This window comes from Cuculus canorus, chromosome 4, assembly GCF_017976375.1.
Source record: "Cuculus canorus isolate bCucCan1 chromosome 4, bCucCan1.pri, whole genome shotgun sequence".
NCBI classification, from domain to species: domain Eukaryota; kingdom Metazoa; phylum Chordata; class Aves; order Cuculiformes; family Cuculidae; genus Cuculus; species Cuculus canorus.
This window is the reverse complement of record NC_071404.1, coordinates 75,084,346-75,106,901: the sequence shown is the minus strand read 5'-3', so window position 1 is coordinate 75,106,901 and position 22,556 is coordinate 75,084,346. Positions and strand designations below refer to the sequence as shown.

Here is a 22,556-nt window from a genome sequence, read left to right as displayed (position 1 = left end):
TCCAACCTGCCTGCCATGGGCAGGGACACCTTTCGCTGGATCAGGCTGCTCAAAGCTTCATCCAGCCTGGCCTTGAACTGCTCCAGGGATGAGGCAGCCACAGCTTCCCTGGGCAACCTGTGGTCTACCCTTTGTTTCATTTCCCCCGTACATGCCCTTTCTGTATTTCCTTAAGAGCTGATCACATTTTCAAAATGAAAAATAAGAACACTGTGAAATTATTTTTTCCAAATAATTAGCTGTGTGATCCCTAGACTGCCTTGTGCTTTGTGGGCTTTTCAAAAGAGACGTTTTGAATTGAGGTCAGGATGGAGAGCTCTTCACTTTATTCATGTAAGCTTGGTCTTTTCCTACAACTTGTAATTATTCTTTTGTAATTGCCAAGCAAAAAGCTTCATATTAACCTTATCCATCATGGGGAGTGGGAGGATATGATATACATATAGCCTGGGGAGTGAGAGGCTGGAGAGCAGCCCTGTGGAAAGGCATCTTGGGGTTCTGGTGGACAGCAAGTCGAACACAAGCCAGCAGTGCCCTGACAGACAAGAAGACAACCGTGTCCTGGGGTGCATCAAACACAGCTTTGCTAGCCAGGCAAGGGAGCTGATTGTCCTGCTCTGCTTTGCACTGGTGTGGCCCCACCTGGAATACTGTGTGCAGTTTGGGGCACCACAGTATGAAAAGGATCTAAAGCTACTGGGGCGTGTCCAGAGGAGGCCACAAAGTTGATGAAGGGTTTAGAGGGGAAGCTGTATGAGGAACGGCTGAAGTCACTTGATCTGTTCGGCCTGGAGAAGAGGAGACTGAGGAGACGCCTCGTGGCAGTTTACAGCTTCCTCAGAAGGGAAGGAGGAGCAGGTGCTGATCTCTTCTATCTAGTGATCGGTGATAGGACCTGAGAGAATGGCAGGAAGATGTGCCAGGGGAGGGTTGAGTTGGATATTAGGAAAAGGTTCTTCACCCAGTGAGCGGTGGAGCGCTGGAACAGGTCTCCAGGGAAGCAGGCGTGGCGCCAAGCCTGACAATATTCCAGAAGTATTTGGACCGCTCCCTCAGACATAGTGTGAATGTTGGGGTTGTCCTGTGCAGGGACAGGAGTTGGACTTGATGGTCCTTGTGGATCCCTTCCAACTCTGGACATTCTGTGATTCTATGATATATCTTTTTTTCTCGTTCTGTTTTGTGAGCATTTAGGCAATGCATCTTAGTATTAGGGTATGTGTATCAAAACGGGCAATACAAGCTTGAATCTGCAGTCTGTCAGCATTAGAGTCATTGGAGAATTAGACAACAGGAGCTGTCCTCTTTGTGATCCTGGTAATGGAGAGGATTTAGCCAGAAAGAATAGATTTCTAGCATTTTAGTCTTCATCACTTGTGCAGTCTGTCTTCTTGCCCTCATCTTGAGGTTTATAATGTTGACGTTTTATCGGAGCTAGTCCTCTAACTTTCAGCAGTAGACAGCATAGGAAAAAAGCTCGTATTTAGGCACTGGTTAAGTGAATTGCATCTTAAAAGTATGTACTTGTTTTTGTTGTTCACAAATTGCTCCTAGAGTAACTGGGATCAGATATAAACATTTGGGCAGATCTATCTTTTACGATGTTCCAAAGCCTGTGCTGTCACTTTTTTGTTATTTCCTTGGTGCGTTGGTGGCCTAATCTTTTTTTAATACAATATAATTTTGTTTAGTAACAGATTTTTCCCCTAAGACCTAATTGTTCACCATAGTACAAATTCATTCACGTTAGTCAGCACAGCTTAAATTACTACAGTCATTTAAAGCCCATTAAGTGTGGTTTTGCCCTGTGTAGCATATTTGGAAAGAAATCAGAACTTCCCATAGTACAGCAAACCACTTGGATATACATTTAAAAAATACAGTGACTTATCTTTTCAGTTGCTCTTGCATAGGAATGACCTAAATATTTGCTTCAGAAGACAGGCTTAGATGTATGTTGTGTTAAGGAAGAGCAGGTGAGAGGTGCAGAAAACCTGAACTGTCAAGACACAGGATGGTTCCTGTCACAGGAGGAAGTCTGATGCTGTAAGTTAATTGCTTCTTTATCTATAGGATTACATAGAAGGTTATCAGTAAAAAAAAGATAGGTGTGTCATCAAACATGTCAACTGTGGAACCACCAGAGATACTTATGTTTATTTGGTTACACTGAGCCTTAAATCTTTCCCCTGGATAGATTCAAACAATCTCTTCAGTCCTGTCTTTGAATGACATAAGGAATTAACTATTAAGAACTTTTGTTCTGCTAAGTCATTTCACATTCCCAATCTGTTGGCCATTGTACCTTTATGCCATTGCTCAATGTCCTTACTCTGTGTGTACATATGTTCTTTTTTAATTTGACCTGAAGCTCCTGAAGTATTTTACGTTGACTTGGCTGAAATAATAAGTAAATGTGCATTCTGTCCTTAAAAAGAGTCAAAGACGATGAACGTTATTACCCGTGGTGTTTCTGTAGCCATCTGGTGCCCTAGGAAGACTGATTAAACTTCTTGAAAGTGCTGCTTTGGATATAGTAGTATGCAGTATTGTGCAGTGTGAGGCAGTAGACGATTAGAATTAGATCTCAAAACTAAATTATAACTTTAAAACTTATAAAAATTTATTTGTCTATTTTATGGGTGAGTGCCAGCATATGTAACACTTTACCAGTTGGTCATTTTAATATTTAACTTCTATAAGCAGTGTGGTTTATGCACCAACTTCTGTGAATTTTAATTGAGTGAGATTGCTACAACTGCTGCTACAACCCAGTTTTCATTCTTCGAAGGAGCGTGCTGGTGTTTGAAACAGAAAGCTGGATAAGTCCTCGACCAGAGGAGGGTGGCTGTGGAGGGCTGGTGGGAATGCAGGAGACCTGTCTCTGCCGTGGATACAACACATCTGAAACTGCCACGGTAATGCTGGGAATTCCAAATGCACTTCTTCCTCCTGTTCTGCACCTGTGTATAGAGCTAGATACAACCAAACCCCGTGGAGTAAGCTTGGCATCAAGATTAATTTCACAGCCTTTCCGTGGTGTGTGGAGACAAAAACTTTGCATAGTAACTGTGTGTCTAATAATAAATTGCCAAGTTCCATATCGTATCTCTGTGGACTGCCAGGCAAACAGAGGAAGCCACCTTTTTTGTCTTCAAATGCCCCTGGTCCGTGTTTTATGTGAGTAGGACTGAGGTTTAGAAATGTTTGCACACACAACGCTGGCTGCCTCCCTGCAGCTGTGGGATGAGCACAGCCATGCACAAGGAATCAGTAAAGAGAGAGTGTATGCCAAGTGGCAGTGCTGGCATGCCTCTGAGCTACACAAGGAGCCGGACTTGTGCCAGAACTGTGACTACACTTACCCATTCTTACTGGTTGGCTTGACTATCCACAGCATTCATCTCTTCAGCGCTTGTTAAGCACAGCAACTGTAAAAATATGCTGTGTGTCTAAGCTATCTTGTTCCACAGTGAAAATGTGGAAGCAAGTGAACAGTGATTGACCAGTGGATGTTGCTGTAGGCAGTTTTAAGTGTTAGGAGGCTTATAGTGGAATTCATGGCTTGTCTCATTTGGTTTGTTGGGGCTGTGTTGTAGGGCTTTTTCTGAAAAATCAATTTTTGGAAAAATAAGCAGTTGGATATGATAGTCCTCAGCTTCATTGAACCTTGGAGAGTCCTCGGGTCCTAGGGATAGAATTTTACAACTCCAGACCAAATTGCCTTTGGGACCTTTAGGAAAGCATTTGAAGTTTTATTCTTAAGGAGGACAATAGTCTATGTATCTGTTTTCCTACCTGTTTATGCATCTGGGCCTAAAAGATGCCAAGTATCTACTGTACAAAAGGAATCCTGTGGAAGTTTGCACATTCAGAAGTGTGCACAGTTGGCACTTCAGTGTTGTCGCATGGGAGGGTTGGGTCAGGAGAGCGGTGCTTCCTCATGCTCCCTCATTTGTATTTATCAGTGAAGAAACTTCACTGCTGAGCACAGAGTCCTCTGGAGCATTAAGACAAAAGATATCTCAGAAGGACAAGGCAGATCACTAATCATAAAGTTATTTATAGCAGGTTTTTTCTTCTGCTGCTTACTTTTGCAGTGCTGGAGTAACTGAGAATTTTTTTTAGTTTAAAACCTCTGACTCTGTACACTTTCACACAAACCTAAATCTTGAAACAAAAATTTTTAGGACAAATAAAAAGTCAGTGGCTGTGCAGAGTAAGACTTCATTAATTCAGTCCAACCCAAGTCAGTAAATTAATGTGTCAAAGGCCCTGCCATGCTGCAAGGAGGTAACTGGGTAGGTCTGGGAATGCCAGTTGCATTTTTGTGGAGCTGATAAAGCCACACAGCTCTATATCAAGCTCTTATTCACTTGCCCTTTCAGAGTTGGCACTCTTGGGAACAACCCAAGTGTCTCTGCTCCCATTTTAAAGCTAACTCAGAGTTGCTTTTGATAGAACTCTAATGGAACTGGAAAGGAGCCTGAAAAATAATTTTGCATTTATATAAAAAGTGAGTTTTTATGGTGCAAAATGTCTGTCTTATCTCTTGTCCTTTCTCACTGCCTTCATTTAAGGTAATAGAAATGCTGAAAATGGTAATCCTCTAAATATATATATTTTTTAGAGTATAAAATACTCTAAAAACAAGTCAGACACTAAAATATACCTGAGTTTGTGACATAACCTGGTTGAAATTGAGGCTGACTATGAAAAACATCATTTTACATCAGGAAAGTGCTTCATCTTACTGGCTGAGGAGGCTTCTAGAATATTTTACTTGGTTCTGCATCACTTGCCCAGAAATATTTAGAGACATCAGGATAGCCAGGAAATGACTGAGTAACAAATGAAAAAAGAAAGGCTGAAGAATTTGGTAAGTAATGACGACCAAAGCGGAAAGCAATAGGCTGCAATTGACTGCGGAGTATAAAGAGTGAGGATGGATACAAATATTTAATGTAAGGCACAGAGATATTGAAGCATAGGCTGAATAGCCAATAAAAGAAGCAGAATAGAGGTTAATATCTAAAAGGAAGTGAAAGGATTATGTAAGTCTTTAAAAATTAGATTTGGTGAAAGGGTATGAAATACGCTACTGGAAGAAATAGAACATTGGCAAGGAATTTCTACCCAGATGTACTCTCAATCTCTTGCAGAGTAATCCAATGCAGAGCTCAGTTTGGATTCCTGTGTGTCGGCTTGAGTCTGGAAGAGTAGAATTTGGCCAGCTGGGATGTTTATCTACATAGATCTAGTTTCTGTAATCTTGTCTTTTAGAAATGCAAACACTTGTACAAAACTAGGAAAGATGTGCATTAACATGTCAAACAAAATCCTCCCCCTCCCCCCCCCCCGTTTCTGTTATTAATGCCCTGTGTTTCACTAAAGTCTTGGGTTTTTTTCCTGCTGAATTGTATCCTGTAGACTAGGTACCGTGGAGGAGTCAATGAAATTGTCTGCATATTTATTCACCTGAAGTAAGTTCTTATGTCTTCTCAGTATTGACTACACATAATCCTGAAGGTATGGCTTGAGAAAAAGAGTTATATCTGTTATTTTATTCAAGCTTGTCTTGCTTGCCTTCTCGTTTTCTGTCATTTCTTTGATACCAATGCCAGTGTAGCAGGGGAATTTCATGCAGCAACTTCAGAAGTACTCCTAAAGCCAAGAAAAAAGAGTAAATGTTTTGTGACCCTTAGCTGGTGAGCAAGCTGAAGCCTGAATTCCTAGATGTTTCTGACATGGAGCTTTTGAGCGGAAAGAGAAAATGAAAATGGTTTTACTCAAACATTTCTTTTTTCTGTCAATAAAGGTGCCTCAGGTCACCCCAAACACAGGGACAAAGACAAAGAGATATTTTTAATCAGATACAGTATTAAGAGAAGTGTACGAGTCTTTTGGGCTCTGCTAGGAATAAAAACCACCAGAACATTTCTGAATGGCTTGTATCAGAGGTTGTGTTGCCCAGCCGTGGAGCAGTCAGTTTATTTTAACGTGCCAGGGATGTGGTAACTCTGTTGTGCTTTACTACCCAGAGAGAACAGCTGGCTCTGTTGTGGTTTTTATATAAATTAGAGGGTTTGAGTCTTCATTTATTTGCACTTTATTTGCTTTCTAATATGTAAAACTGAGCATGAATACAAATATTGTGCTTGTCTAGAAGCTTTAGTCTTACTAGGGTAAAAAATGTATAAGCTAAGAAGCAAACAAACCTCAAAGTGTTTCTCTTTGATTGGTACCAACATTTTAGACATAGCTTGTAGTATCCAAAGTTTCTTTCAGGCTACCTAAACAGCAGCTTCTTATACCTTGGTCTGTGTACTTGAGATTTCTTGTGCTTGTGTAACAGATTTATGTTTTGATTGTAGCCATCGATACTCAGTGATTGCTTTCTAAATGCTGGAAAAATGTTCTTAAGAAATTTAAATGCTTTGAATTTTGTGTCCTCTGGAAAAATATTAAAATACCACCCGCTATGGAGCTGTGATCGTCTATATAATGATATACACAAACTTCATCTTGTTTATTTAAAATGCTGCTGAGCAGGAAGCACAAGCTTCAGGGCTTATGAGTTCATGTGAGTCTTAGTGTATCCAGGCTCGGGCACTGAGGTCCAGAGAACACTGACTCTGCAGGAAAGAAATAAGACTGAAGTTTTTTTGGAAGGCCATATTCACAGACTATCGGAGTTTGATATATACAACACTGACACCCCATTTTTACTTTCATTTCCTAAAGAAACTGGGTATTCCTAACATCTCTGTTTGCTTTTGTCAGTCCAGCAGTTGAACTGAAAGAAGGGAGAATTAGTTTGGACATAGGGAAGCAATTTTGTTACAGTGAGAGTGGTGAGGCACTGGAACAGGTTGTCCAGAGGAGTCGTGGCTGCCCCATCAGTGGAAGTGTTCAAGGCCAGGTTGAACTGGGCTTTGAGCAACCTGATCCAGTGGGAGGTGTCCCTGTCCGTGGCAGGGGAATTGGACCTGGATGGTCTTTCAGGTCCATTCTGCGATGGCTTGAATTAGCGGTGTTTGAACCTGCTGGCCAGTTTCAGTCCAGTGTGGCAGATACGGGTAATTTTCAAAGACAGCTAAATTCCTGCTGTTGTCCTGGAGCTCAGCACGGGTAAGACCTGTATGCAAAGCAATGCCTGCGCTGAAACTGAGGTTTCAGAGTGAGCTCTGCAGTTATCCTTCACTTTGACCTGCCCCTGACTAATCCATATGCTGTGTGTTGGAGCTAGGGATACCACATAACTGTCCCTTTTCATCTAACAGGAGGTGTGGGGCAGAGCAGGAAAGGACGGGGTGCCATGGAGACCTTATGGGCGGGGTAGGTCCTAGGCAGCAACATGAAACGGAGTGCAAACTATTGCACTGTGGAAATAGCAATCGGGGAAACATATCAATAGGGAACTAGGTTTTAAGGAACAAATTTCTTCCTTTGTATGCAGGCTATGGGTTTAAAAATAAACCTGAAACCTAAAGTGCATCTCTAAAATATTGGCATTTTGGCCAGAGTAGTGTAGTCACTGACAAACTCCTCGGAGTGGAGGAGATGTAGTGACCCAGCTGCAGCTTCCTGTGCATCCAGCTGAGGCCACCGTGGTCTCTGCTGCTGAGAGATTAGGCCTAGAAATTCTTCCAGTGTTGAACGTCCCAAATAATTCCAGCATTCAGTGTTGGTACAGAGCCATGCATTGCCAGCGGTGGGGTGGAATGGCCTAAGCAGCAGGGCCAGGCAGCATACAGTGGATAACAGAGCACGGACTTTGCCGCGGCAGAAGCTCATGGAAAGCGCCTGCAGCAGAGGACTGTCTTGCTTGGAGAGCAGCCCTGTCCTCCAGCCAGACTCTGCTTACTGGGCATGTTGGCTGTATTGAAAGCTAAAGCTGGAGCTAACGTGTGAAGAAACGTTTAATAAGAAGCAAACATGGTGTTGATAATGAATATCCAAGCTAGGAGCTTGGATAATACTCCTGTTCTTCCTGACTTTAAACTGTATGTACAATTGGACGGAACAGACATGCTGTTGTTCTAACTTCTATGACAAAATGCTGTGTATCCTCCAAAAAAGATCTGATGCTGTGACAGTATGGGTTGCCTAGTGAGTGGGTGCAGAGGTATAAATGTTTTGCATTCAAGGTTATTGCTTGAAGACGAGTTTTTAGGTCTAACATTTACTGCTAGCTCGACAAGCATCTTACATGAACAACTGACAATTCATGTGCTGCTGAGGGAATGCAATGAAGCCCAGCCAGACTAAGCAGGCATGGCAGAGTGGCTTAGAAGTGAACTGGAACAGGATCTGAACTGCTGTGGCACCCTGAGAGCGGGCCCGTCATGCCTGGAGCCAAGGCAGCTGTGTTGGGGAATGTGATCTTTGCAGTACCTGAATGCTTGCATTCTGGCTAACAAACCTCCCTTTCTCCCGTAATGGCTCATCGACTATTGCCAGATCACAACTTGACTGCATAAATATGAAGAGGTGTTAAATGAATTTTAGAGTCACTTAATTTTTACTTTGAATTTGAGAACTCACTTTTTTCATACTTGGTGTTTCACAAGCAGATAAAATGTTAGGCAAAAATGCAAGAACCAACAAGTTTTCTATTGAATCCTGCCTGACCAAAATCCAGAGAAAAATATCATATGCAGCAGCGAGGTGTTTGTTAGTTCTGTTTCAATTGGCCTGGGTTTTTTTTGACCTTTAATTAAAAGAATTGCAGGATTTCGTTTCTGTTAACTGCAGAATAATGAGGTCATTTAGCTATTTAGTAATAGTAACCTCTTTGGTCAAAGTACAGTTTAATTAAGAGCTAATAATGCAAAATTTCATATAGGATCCTGATAACAGCATGCTAATTACTTTATTAAATAATATTGGCACCAAGTATTTAAAACCTTGAACTTACCTTGCCATAATTAGCTTACTCTCATTAGCTGCTATCTCAGCCTCCAAGAAGCAAGAAGCTGGTGCAGGAAGTTAGAAATATTTCTTACATTTCTTGGTTGTACAAATTGTTTACCTAGATGAAAGAGCCTAATTACTTCAGAATGTATAATTGGACCATCATCAAGATCATTATTATATGTGATATAAAAAAACCTCCAAAGGCAGACTCAATAACATTAAAACAGTGTGTTCTGATGAAGAAACTTTTGCTCCAAGTAATTAAAGGCAGTGTTTTCCAAACTGGCTACTTATATTTTTAGTATCTGTGAGTGGGCCTCAGATTCATAAACCTAATTTATGGTATCTGTGCACATAAAGTTATGGCTCCAGAATTTTTTGCAAAACAGACCCTGTGTGTCCAATATTGGACACAAAAAACCCAAGGTGTGCGTAGTTGGGTTCCTGCCCTGTGTCTCATCTTGTTGACACTTGAAGAGAAGCTGGGTTACCCAGTTAACGGTGCTTATCGAATTTATTGAATAGACGTACACTGACTCTTTCACCTGGTGAGTATGGGCCTTGATGTTATAAGAAGTCAGGTGAGATACTGGGGTGAGTGGATCTGGCAAACACTCCAAACTGACCCAAGCATTCAGTGGTAGCTTTGTCTGTCCTGTACCTCAGAGTGTTGGGCTCCAAGGCATCCCTGTTGATCATTTAAAAACACAATTGCTGCAGGTAGAATGGAGCTGTCAGTAAACTACAATGAGTTTTAGGTAGCTGAAACCAGGTACTCTGTTTTGTCTCCAGTGAATTTTTGCACACACTTTCTGTTTTAATTTCTACCATGGTACGTGGCCCTTTGTGAACAGGCATCCTGCTGGCATATGATAGCCTTAAATCTTTTGGAGGACTTGGTAGACTTATCAAAATCCATGCTATTAATTTAAAGAATAATTTATTTCTTGAAGCTACTGTATCTTAATAAACAGATCTCCCCACCCCGTTTTAATTTTGTTGAACACAGTAGCAGGAATAGTTGTCTTCAGCTCAAATAGAATGTGATATTTTATGAACCTGAATGTATCTATTGTCAGCAGTTTAGCTTTCCATCCCTGTTTTATCAGTCTTTCTGGATTTGCTGGATTGCGCCCTGTTGGACTCCTTGCTTCTGCCAAACTGTGGAGCGTTGTCCTTGCCTGACTCACACAGTTTAGAGTCTATTTATAATTTATGGTCTCTGCCAACTAAACACTTTGCTGAAAAACGTTGTCTTCTCTTGCCCTCTCTGTAGTGTCAGCTCTGTTAAGAGAGTGCACAGTCAAAGAAAATGTAAGCATTCTTCTCCTTTTGTCTGAAGGATATTCAAATATTTTTTTCAGGTACACCTAGTATACCCAAATCAATTCTCCTGCATAGATTAAATGTTTATGGTAATGGGTGTCAAAATGCTAATCTTAGAAATCCAGAAAGAATAGACATTGAATTTTAATGATGTTCCTAAATGCATAATTTATCATGAGGGAAACATTTTTTTCCTCAGAAGGAAAATAGTCTATCTAATAAAATAATGATTCCAGCCACTTGGGACGGACTTTCAGTGAGGTTATGTCCTGTTTCTTCTTGCCACGTTGCCTCTCATCACTCCAGATTCTTGCCCACTGCCTTCCCATCCCCGATGGCTGCCACACCGTGAACGCCTGCCATCAGCATCTCTGTGCTTCTCACTCTCAGGCCCCTTACAAAATTTCTTGTGGATCCCCACTGCTCCCTACCCCTCCTCTCTCCCTTCCCTAGGTAGTGTGTCCCTCCTTCTCCTTTTTCTGCCATCAGCCTCAGCAGTGCCAGTGCAAACCTCTGCCCTCTGTTCTGTGCTATGTATTTCCTCTAGCACTGGACACCTCGCCTAGTGCTGCTGAGCTTAGGGGCTGGTATATAAAGCAGAACAAAGCAAATCTAGCTGGGAAATTTCAAATACTGAATTTTGAAGAGAAGCATAATGCTCAAAAAATCATAATTTTTATATGCATCATACATGCAAACTTCAGTCACGTGTATGCTGCGTTCCTCAATTTTTTCCATTCCCTCACAACCCTCTTTTTTGTATTCTTTTCTTAACTACTATATTAAGAACTGCACTCGGAAGTTAAAATGGCTTTAGTTCTCTTTTGTCCCTCTCTTGCAAGGTTTAAACTAAAGAGGAAATGTGATGCAGAAAATTAAAGCTACTTCTGCATAAGAGCTCCCATAAAAAGGGGCTTCGTGAGTTTAACTTGTGCTTTCACATTACACTGTCTATTAATTTGTTTTACCTTTTCAGAAGGTCTGTACATGTATTAAAGAGCCAGTATGGCATTAGACATTTTCCTCAAAAGCAAAGTCATTCCAAATTTAATGGCTTCTTTGATGGTATTGTTAGATGAAATAGTAAAGCAAGCGTTGAGAGATGAGATCTGCGTCTGGGGGAAAATAGAGGCAGAGATAGACTTTTTGGGAAATTATGAAGCTGACCTTGCTTCTCTTGCTGACATGAAAGCATGTCCTGATTTGAAGTTTAAGGTATTAATGCTGCAACGTTGTGAGGTTATCTCTGTCTGCTTGCCAATTTAGATAAAATCCATGTGATTACAAGCAAAATTAACAGCATTTTGAACCATTTTGCTTTTCAAGTGGCCTAGTTCGTTAGCAGCTCTTGGCAAGAGCATAGACATAAATATGTCAGCATGACTACAGAAAGAAGTTGAGTCCCTCTTTGGGGAAACAGAGTTCAACAAAGCATTCTTGATTTATTTGTTTGATCAGCCAAGATGTTTGGGTCTCAATATTTTTGTTGATGCTGGAGAAATTGCCACTGTCTGTTTACTGAAGAGAAGTTGACACTTGTGACTTCTCTGTGACAGGCTATAAAGTGAAATCCTGTAAGGACACCTCCGAGGACAGGAGGCAGGATGGTTTCCCAGCTATGGAAATGGAAAGCAAGTTCAATGCTATGAGTTTCATCCTCAGCTTTACTGTTGATTTACTTGAGCAAGAGCTTTTGACAGCCAAATGTCATCTATGCCTTTGTTTGTCCTGTCTTTAAGATGAGAAAAATCAAACTCTTTGACCGAGTCGCAGAATGGTTGGGGTGTGAGGGGACCTCTGAAGCTCATCCAGTCCAGCCTCCCTGCTGAAGCAGGTTCACCTCAAGCAGGCTACACAGGAACGCATCCAGGCGGATTTTTAGTATCTCCACCGAAGGAGACTCCACAGCCTCTCTGAGCAGCTGTTTGAGTCCTCCATCAACCTCACAGGAAAGAATTTTTTCGTCATGTTCAGGTGGAGCTTTTGTGCTCCAGTTTGTGCCCGACGCCTCTTGTCCTGTAATTGGGCACGGTTAGGTATTTACAGGCATTGTTAAGTTCCCCTCTCACTCTTCTCTTCTCCAGGATAGGCAGACCAAGCTTACTCAGCCTTTCGTCTTAAGAGAGATGTTTCCTTTTTAAACAAAGTTGATATTTCCGAATGAAAAGGGATAAAAAAAAAGCTAAATGTTATTGTCAAGAAAGAAAGAGGCCATCTATACAAAGGCAGGAATTTTCATACATTTCCGTTGGGTGAATATTTCTATTAAAGAATAATTCTCATGGTTCCTTCTAGTCTATTTGTGATCTTAGAGTCTATTTTCTCCTAAATTCTCAGTCAGTTGAGATCCCATTGGCAATTACAGAAGCTTACATTTATTGAGAGCTTTCATCAGAAATGAAATAGGAACAACTTCAATTGGATGAAGGTGATTAATCATCTGAGAATCTGGCTTTATTTATAGCATATATGATTTCTTATATTCTTTTCATCATCCTGTAACCTGTTGGCTGCAGGGATTGAAAGACCTCTGTTTTTTTTGTTGTTGTGATAGCTTTTGTTGTTCCTTGGACTGTGACAGGGCCTTGTTCTGAGATTGTGTTGAACTCTTGAAGGAGGGGGCCTTTCATCATATGTTGAATTCTCACATTTGATTTCTGGAATTTCCTAAACCTTGTGTTTGTGAGCTGAAGAGAAGTTGAAAAGAAAGTGCTCTATTGTAGCTATGTACATGAAAGTGATTATACTTAAGCCAGCAATTTATTTTCCATCTATTACCAGTGGAAGTATAACATACGTACAAAATAATTATTCATAAACACATGAAGGCTGTACTAAACAGTTTTAAAAATACAATCTTCAGTACTCATGTATTTATATAACATTAGTACAGATATCAAGAGGGGCTGTTAATAAACCAACCATAAGATATATGGAAAATATCATCAGCTTGCCTTCAGCACATAAAACAGCATTTTTAAATGAAATTTCAGGCTTTTCATCCCCCTGCTTTTCTCTTTCTGTCTTTCTGATAGAAACTCACAGTAATAGGCCCTGCCATCTGCTACTATATAATTTTCATGAGTTTTAACATTTTGTTTTTAGAACCTGAAAGATGAGTAAAATGTCAAGTCACCCAGAAAATAATCACAGGCATGACAACTGAAATGTTATCTCAGCTTGTCTGTATAAGAAGTGGTTCGCAGCAGGTCTGTGCCCTCTCCCTCTGCAGATGGAGCAGGCAGGCAGGTACTCCATCGGCATTAGCTGATATGTTTTCCACTACCACCAGATTTAGCAGAAGACCCGTTGATTTTAATGAATGATGTGGCTGAAAAAAACAATGTCATTGCTTTCAAAGTTTGTTCTGTAGAAGGAGAACTTCAGATTTCCTTTAGAGTTTTGTGGATTTGAATGTTACTTGGAGTGTCTTCTCACTACTGCTGGCCTAAATAAGATGTAGCTCCCAGGCAGTCATTGAGGCAAGAAGGTGGTATGCGCTAGCAAATGCCCAGCAAAGAAGTAAACTCTATGTTGTATGGCCACAGAAATGGCTCTTTGCTGCCCTTCTCCCTCCTCCCATTTGAAAGCCTTAGTTTCCCACCCTCCTGTCAGCTTGGAGCTGCAGTGTGCCAGGGAGGTACAACAAAGGTGTCCTTCCAGGTCCTGTTTCTCTGGCACTTCTGTCTGCTCTTCATTTTTCCCTTTCTGTTTTTCATAGAACCCTAGATTTATAGGATGGTTTGGGTTGGAAGGAACCTCAAAGTCCATCCAGTTCCACCTCCCTGCCATGGGCTGAGACACCTCCCACTGGATCAGTTGCTCAAAGCCTCGTCCAACATGGCCTTGAACACCTCCAGGGATGGAACATCCATGACTTTTCTGGGCAACCTGGGCCAGGGCCTCACCACCCTCACAGTAAAAAATTGCTTCCTAATATCTCATCTAAATCTCCCCTCTTTCACCTTAAAACTGTCCCCCCTTGTCCTCTCCCTGATAAAGAGCCCCTCCCCAGCTTTCCGTAGGCCCCCTTTAATTGCTGCGAGGCTGCTCTAAGGTCTCCCCAGAACCTTCTCTTCTCCAGGCTGACCAACCCCAACTCTCTCAGCCTGTTCTCGTAGGGGAGATGCTCCAGCCCTCGGATCATCTTTTTCCATTGTGCTGAGAGTAGATTGGAGCTGGCAAACTATGACGGTGTCAAAGGTAGAGGATAAGACCTTCAACTCAAAAAATGTGCACAGCTCTGAATTTGGAGGGAAGAAACGGTGCAGCCCATTCATGCCACCTTGCTGCCAAGCTACACTCAGGATCTCTTTCATTCCACAATATGTGCTGTTAACATAAGAAATGTACAGCCATGTCATTTGCCTCCTACATTTTTAACTTTGCAAAGATAGAATTATTTAGTTGAATAGGTTCCCAGCAGCGCAGCGATGTTTTTCATAATAAATCCTTTACAGTTTTGCTGTCTCTCATTCAAATAAGAAGTCTTCTTGGTGATCTTTGCACTCTCAGCCTGTGCAAAAGTAAAATTGCAAGATTTTTCTCTCAATATTTCACCTCAGAAGTCTGGAACTTGTTTTCAGTTATCTCCATTCTGTGCTTCATTGTGCTCATTCCTTTAGAAAACCCCTTGTTCACAGGACGTGTTTCAGGCTTTCCGATGAAAGATGATGATCTTTACCTTACTGGTACTTTTCTTTGAAGCTGTCTGTGCTGTTGTTGCTGGAACTACGCTGCTGAAGAAGACAGTGGAAGAGGCAAGTTACTTCCAGCTCTGAGATGACTTTAAGAAATAGGAGGCAGAAAGTGATGGTTCTTGCACAGATTTAGCTTTGTGATTAATATATGTTTAGTGAATGTCCTTAGGCATAATGTTCTGGTCTGCTGAAATGGCGAACAAGGCAAGTGCTGCTGATGACTCAGAATTGAAACCACTCATGTTTTGTCAGCCATGTCAGCAAAATTCAGATTTACAGCCCCCCTGGAAAGGGACAAATGACTGTCCTGTCACTGCAGATCAGCTCCCTCAGGCAGCAGCCTCCCTGAGCCAGCCAGAGCCACAAGTGTAGTGAGCTCGCTGAGGCCTCTGAGCAGGATAGCAGGGAGCTGGAGAGCGGCTGTGTTCCCACTTCAGGTAGTGCTGCAGTCTCGCAGTGGGACCCGATGAAAATGCTCAGCTCTGGAAAGGGAGTGTTGGGAAAGATGAGCACAGAGCAAGGGCAGATGCAGCAGCTGTGGTGTGTGGCCACCTCTTACTGGGCTTCTCTTGAACTTCGGATGCAGGGGAGTCCCCACTATTGTCACCTGTTGCTGGATTTTGTCCAGCTGGACAAAAAAAATCCAGCTGGATTTTGTCTGTAATGTAGGTATGGCAGCGTATGGACACAGGCTTGACAGAGTTTGCAGATTGGGATCATACATTTATTAGAACCAGTATAGATAAGCCCTGGAAGAGACCTGAAGAAGAGCTCATACGCCCAGAAATTTCTCTCCTAAAGTGAACATTGACTGTGCTATGCCTACATCTAAAACTGGGTTCCATAGTAATGTTTTGTTGTCATTGATGTTCAGTAAAAAAAAAAAATTGTAGACAAATTACTCACATGATGAAAACAACCAAAGAAACTGTAATTAAAATTACTGGCTCATATTTTTCAGGGCACCAAGTTGGTGTTGATTTTCAAGAGTGGGGAGCCTACTAGACCTTTAAACCTTTGAAAATCTCCAGTGACTTCAATCTTTTTATGCTTTTAAATACATTCTCCTTTCATGACAAGTTTAGAGTTACTAATTTCTGACAGTAGTAGTGGTTTTAATCACCTTATTAAAATCATTGTGCTGTAATATATGTTGACTTTGAAGGCTCTTTGATATATAAATGTCTCTCTTTCTTTCAAAGGCTCTGCATGAGAGCCTGTCTCCAGGTGTGTTGGGTGGGGGGTGTTTCTGTAGCTGGTCACGCACTTCTGAAAGTAATATGTAAATCTTGGGAGTAACAAATCAAGAAAAGCATATTGAAATCAAGGCGTGAAGCTGTATCTGCTGAATAATAGCTTTCCTCTTCCTTCCTGCATGCTGTTTTTTTGTTTGTACTAATTTAGTGCAAGTACATGTATGATGACAGCCAGTGTGGTAACTGTCTGAGAAATGAGTCAGAATTTGGGGGACTTAGGATAAAGTTCTTTGGCATGAAATAGGCTTCATCTGTTATAGCTTATTCTTGTCTTTCTGGATTTTTTTTTTCATTGCCAATAGTTTTGAAACACGATTGAATCACTCTGTATGTACTTGTACTGATCTAAAGAAACGTAATTCTAATAGATGGGGTTCACACTCGCGAATGGACCAGCAGTCAGGGGCACAAGAGATTTGAATTCCATTCCTGGCTGTATCCCAGTTTTACTGAGTCATCCATGGAAGGTCTTTTCTCATGATTCGGGGAGCAAAACAGGGTTTAATAGCTGGTCCAATTTATGAGGAAAACAATGGAGTTTGTATGCTGTCTTTAATCTTTAAATGGTAATGAAAATACCTGTTGCTACTTTGTGATATGTAAAGAGCTGGTTTTAAATAGCAAAACCAATTGAAAAGACATATACCTGTACTAATATTTATGTTATGTTAAATGACTGTGCTGGGTGTGTTTTCTACAGACATGTTTATACCGTGGATTTTTTTTTTTTTTTCAGGCCCTGCTTGACACTCAGAATCTTTTGAGAGCTCAGATTACAAATTTTACATTCAACCTGGGATTTTCAGGGAAATTTTATCACACAGGTAAGAATGATGTACTAAAATAACTTTTGTTTTTGATGACGTTCTCTGCAGCTCGAGGAAAGCAGCAATAATGGAGAATAAGGGTCTGAGTAGAGACAATGGTTTCCTTCGTAATAGGATAAGTGAAAAATCAAAGTATTCTTTCTTCCAGTTTGCTTTGAGACATACAATTGTATGATTTACTGAATCAAAATTGTTATAATGAATTAACCTTTTGCTTGTACTTTAGTTCGTCTGGAAATAACCATGTACGTAGAGTCTGTAAATGCCTCCTTGCAGCCATATTTCCCTTTTCTTTTTTTTTAAAAAAAAAAAAAAGGAGAAACCAATGATGATGCTCATTCCATGCGTAGTAGTTGTAATAGTCCAGTAAGTAGAGCAATGAAATGGAAGTAGAAGAGCCAGGCTGTAGTTTCTAAGAGAAAGACTGAGCCCTTCAGAAAAGTGTACTGTCAGACTGTCAAGTTTCCCAGATAAAAGGAGTCTTCCTCCTGCAAGCTGAGACTTGTAGAAATGGCAGTCTTAGGGCCAAGAGGAGACCTTGCAAGAAGTGAGTCCAAGCTTGGGCTGTCAGCTCTCTGTAGGGTTTGCATGTGTTAGATATGTGTCATTGCATAATGGTAAAATCGGTCCTGAGGGTGGAGTAAACACTTCTCTTGCTTTATAATTCCATTCCATGTGAGCTATCTCAGACACTGACTACAGAAGTGCTCCCAGGGAATGGGGAGAGAGACACACACAGAACAGGAGAACTGGATTTTCCTCTGCGTCTGTTTCCTGAGCGCACAGAAAATTTGGGTGGTAGGTTTAGGTTGGCTGGAACGCGTTGAGGCACCTGTAATTCTAGTTAACTGCAGTGGTTGCTTTAAGTGCTGGTATGAAACAGATTGAATTCCTCCTCTACTTTTATTAAAATCCAGTTCCTCACGGCTTGTTGTTGAGTGGTAAATTCCACCAATCAAATCAAATTTTATATTGACTTCAAGAGATCTGTTGAGCTGCCACAGTTTATCCTTCTGTATAATCTTTGCTGTAGAAATATAGCAATATTTACTACCTATTAAAATAAATCTATTTCTACAGCTAAGTATAAAAGATGAGGTGTTAAATAGGATGTGATATAGAAGGTAGAAGGTGCTCTCTATTGTCAAACAAAAAGAAAGAGACATATGCAAACTAGGACAGTATCAGAGCCTGGAAGAGAGACACAAAAGACAACATAAGATAATGTCATAGCTGAAGGATGTTAATATGAAAAGAGGGAAGTGAAGTGACATGTTAGCTGAGACTAGGAACCAAACCCAAATTTATTCAAAACCAAAGAAAGATAGACAGGGCTTGTAACATGCACAGCAGTCGAGCATACTCATCGCAGAGGCATGAGCGTAACTCTTCTTGTGCTCAATTGTGCACCTTGTTCAGTATTACTTGTCATGTTAAGAGAAAAGGCAGGGAAAGAGGTCTGTAATTTAGAGCTCTACAGCTGGAGGAGAAAGCAGCTGGGGCTGCACAGTCCCACCACAGGTCTCTCCTGGGCTCAGCAGATTCAGCTCGACTTGGTGAATGTCCAGGTTTCACCCCTGCAATCCGAGTGTCACCTGCACAGTTCAGAATCACTAGAGATGTCTTAACTTTTTCACATCCAGGCTATCCCTTGCTCCATCCATTCCCATCCCTTCCTTCCCTTCATTTGCCTAGAACGGCCCAGCGAAACAGTCCTGACTGCCAAATTTTTCACCAGTGTCTCAGCAGGCAGAGATACTTCCCAGACCATTTCTTTTGCCCCAGTTGACAATTTGGATGCTTTGGAGGTAATATGTGCACAGCTTTCCTGGCTTTGGCTGGGTAGGATTTGGCAAAGGCATTGCATGTTTTGTAGTACAAACTGACCTAGTTCTAGCTGTAAACTGAATGAGTTGAGCCTGTCCCCATCACAGCCTATCCGTTGCCATGGCTTTCCTCCTTTTTTGATATGTTTTTCTTCTCCCTGCTCTGGCCATGGTGTGACCTTCAGGCACTCCTGTCACTTTCTTTGGTAGTGTGTGACCATCACACAGGGCCCTATGGACTCACATGGAGTCCTAAAATCTAGTGATAGTGACCCTACAAATCATAGAATGGTTTGGGTCGGAAGGGATCTAAGATCATCCAGTTCCACCCCCTGCCATGGGCAGGGACACCTCCCACTCGATCGAGGTGCTCGAAGCCACATCCAACCTGGCCTTGAACACCTCCAGGGTACTGACATGTTGTTACATATGTCTGCCCACATTCTTCATTCCCTGCTGTAGTTCCCTTAGAGGTGATGAGAAATAAGATCACACCAGTGAAGATATGTCAGACGAGGTTTGCTGAAGGAAAGAGGGAAAAGCAACAGGGGTAGTGAGAGTAGAGCCCTACACGTGCAGAAAGCATCGGAGCTGAACGTTTGGCTAAAAGACTGAAACAGGAGAATAGATGTTGCAAAATGCTGAGAGAAAGAAAGCATTTGTCAAGTTGTGCTGATTGCTGATGGGAGTAGGACTGATCAGATACACAGGAAGCAGGCACATCATGAAGATGATTTAAGCTATAGGTTGTCAAAGTTTGCCTCACACAGCCTTTATATGGCAGCCCATTAAGGGGTTATTTAAATTTGGCTGCCTTTGCAGGACTTGGTCATTAAAAGTGCTCTAGGAGTAGGGGAGGCGTCCTGATCTGCCAGCTGGTTCGATCCTGACGCTGTGCTGCGGGTACCCAGCCTGTAGGCTGCATGGGGTCAGGAATGGGCTGTCACGGCCCTCAGAATGGCCTCGGGAGCCCTCGGGTCTCTGGCCTGGCGGTAGCTGGGGTGCAGCTGCTTCCCTTGCAGGATGGGAGGATTTACAGGCATCAAAGCTGGCGGCTGGCTGGCTCAGGGTGGGCAGGCAGGCCCCAGCAGCTTATTTACTGCTGTAGTGCAGGATGGGAGGTGTGGGAGAGCAGCTGGGCCATATGCTGCTGCCCGAGCAGCTCCTCTTCATCCATGCCACAGTTAGAAATGGCTGTGGGGCCCATTCCCCGCAACACGTCCTTAGGAACAGAAAGGACAGCATCTGAAAGGCAGGCCTGTCCCCGAAAAATAACTTGGGAAGCTCCAGCCACCCCTGAAATATCTTCAGAGATGCACGTTTCTGGGAACTCCTAAAGAGGCCATGATCAGGAAGGTCAGTATTAGTGGGGAAGAGAAAATAATTGGACGATACATAATATTTTGAAAGGGTTAACGGAAAAAAATATGTCCGTGTATCATAGGTAACAAAAGGAAAGGAAATTTGATTGGGGGGTGAATTTAGTTTGAATAAGGAATACCAGAAAAGCATTGTCAATTTATACTTTTATGTAAGTTCTCAGACTCCATCCCTGAGCTACTGGTATTGCAGATAGAGCACATGCGTGTGAGGACGGTGTTGTACCATGTGTTCAAGACGCCATGAAAATGGGACTCTCAGTCTTTCATTTGGCTCTAATTACTTCAGGAAAAGAAATATGTACTGGGAAACATTTAAAATCCTCAGTATTTTAAATGATCATATTTTATTGTGCTAGTTTCTTTCTTATATTTCCAAACATTTTTAAGAATATAGTAAAAGTAGACACTTTACTTCAGAGATATTCTTGGTTTTTTTTTTTAATTCTTTTTGCAGGGACTGAGGAGGAAGATGAAGGTGATGACTTGCTGTTGAGGTCTGTGGATGAGTTTTGGTGGTTTCCTCATATGTGGAGTCACATGCAGCCTCACCTCTTCCACAATGAGTCCTCACTTGTGGAGCAGATGATCCTCAACAAAAAATTTGCCTTAGTGAGTATTTTTGCATTTTGTATTGAGTTTAGATATTAAAAAAGCATTATTCCTGTTTTATTTGAAAAATTAATCCAGTATAGATAAAAACTCATCTGTTTCAATATTTTCCTAATATAAAATTTTGTCCCAGTAACCTGTTGTTTAGATTAGTAAAAACAGTTTTCTGAAAGAAAATATTCCATCGTGAACTCAAATGAGTTCGTGAAAACACTGCATGTTAGGATTAATGAAGTGTGCCACGTTTTCAAAGATGCTTTTCTGTGGTGATACCTAATAACATCTTACTTATTCTCTTTGGATCATCATTATTAAAACTTGTTTTGAAAAGCATTGCCTTTGCTAATTATTTATTCACAGCAAAGCTATGAAAAAAAATGTTTCAGTGAGAACATAAGAAAATATAAAACCAGATCTTAAGTTTGAGGATACTAGAGAAACAGACAGCTTTTCTCTACAGCTGACTTCATACAATGAAACCAAACCAAATCAAACCACCATGTGTAGTACGTGGTATTCGTCTGAAGAAATGGTCCGATATGAAGACGTGTTATATCAGAATATCTCGGCGAACACAACTTGTTTGCTGAAATACATCTACTGCCAACAGCCTAATTTTACTTCTCCTTTTTCAAAATACACCGGCTGCTCTTTAGGTGGCAGGTAATGACCTTGTTCCTTGAAACAACAAGGGGATTTGAAATACCAGTACAAAAACAAGAGTGTGCTTGTGGTCATGTGTCAGTGAGTGTAGGAGGAAGATACAGACCCAGACTATCAAGCAATTAACATTTGTATTTGAAACCTTTGCTTTTGAGTAATTAAGATATATGCTTTCTTTTGAACAATGGGTTTACCAGGTTTACTGTAAGCTGTAGTTTTATGGAATACTGGGCAGCTCAATTTTCCTATTTCCTCTAAAGAAAGCATTTCAGTAGAAGTTAGAACCATGAAAACTTAAAAATCCTCTGTCCAAAATTCCTTTTTTTCTATCATTCTGTCTACTGTTGCAGGCTTGAAATTAAATCAGTTCTTGTAGTTCTGCTGTGACCTAAGACCATGCTCTGGGATTAGCCTACAGTATGGAACCATTCAAGTATGTTATTAGAATAATTCATTCAACCCTGGTTTAGGTAACTTCATCAGTTTCTATTTTCGTCTCTACTTGCAATGCTTTTAATACTTACAGATACCTTATATTAAATGTTTTTCATGTGTGAAGCTGCATATAGGCATATAGACATGAAGCTACTCATTATGTTTCATTTGCTTAAAGCACTTAAATTAATAGCAAAGATAAGTATCATGCTTTTTGAAAGAGGCTGAAATTGCTGATGCCTCGTGCATTATCAAACTGAACGCGTATATTGTGTGTGAAATGCGCAGCTTGGGAATTACAGTCACTAAGAAATAACAGAGACACTAATACATCGAAGATGATAGGCTTGTAATTAGAATGAAAGATTTTAATTACAAATTTATTACTGCGTATTGTAAAACTTGAGGGTAAAACCCTTAAAAATCAGACACTTGTTTATAGCTGAATGAAGGAGATTAAATGGGACGTTAGAGAATGCAATTTCTTATGTTTTCCATATAGATTTTTCTTCCTGATGCTTATGCATGCTTAAGGGAAGTGAAACAGATAAAAGGAAGAGGAATTGAAATATCTGTGATGGAATTAAGTAGCAGAAAGCCATGTAACTGCTGG

General features: G+C 41.2%; 1 protein-coding gene across 6 annotated transcripts in view; it reads left to right on the top strand.

The window, feature by feature from the left end:
- Nucleotides 1–22,556, top strand: part of LOC104065725 (N-deacetylase and N-sulfotransferase 3) — a 72,498-nt gene that overhangs the window by 13,068 nt on the left and 36,874 nt on the right. For all 6 annotated transcript variants that reach the window (XR_008449837.1, XR_008449838.1, XR_008449835.1 and 3 more), the window contains exons 3-4: nucleotides 16,938–17,025; nucleotides 20,691–20,845. Coding sequence is in view for 1 of the 6 variants with exons in the window: in XM_054066320.1 (XP_053922295.1) it covers nucleotides 16,938–17,025; nucleotides 20,691–20,845 (243 nt within the window). In the remaining 5 variants the exon portion in view is untranslated. The remainder of the gene's footprint in view (nucleotides 1–16,937; nucleotides 17,026–20,690; nucleotides 20,846–22,556) is intronic.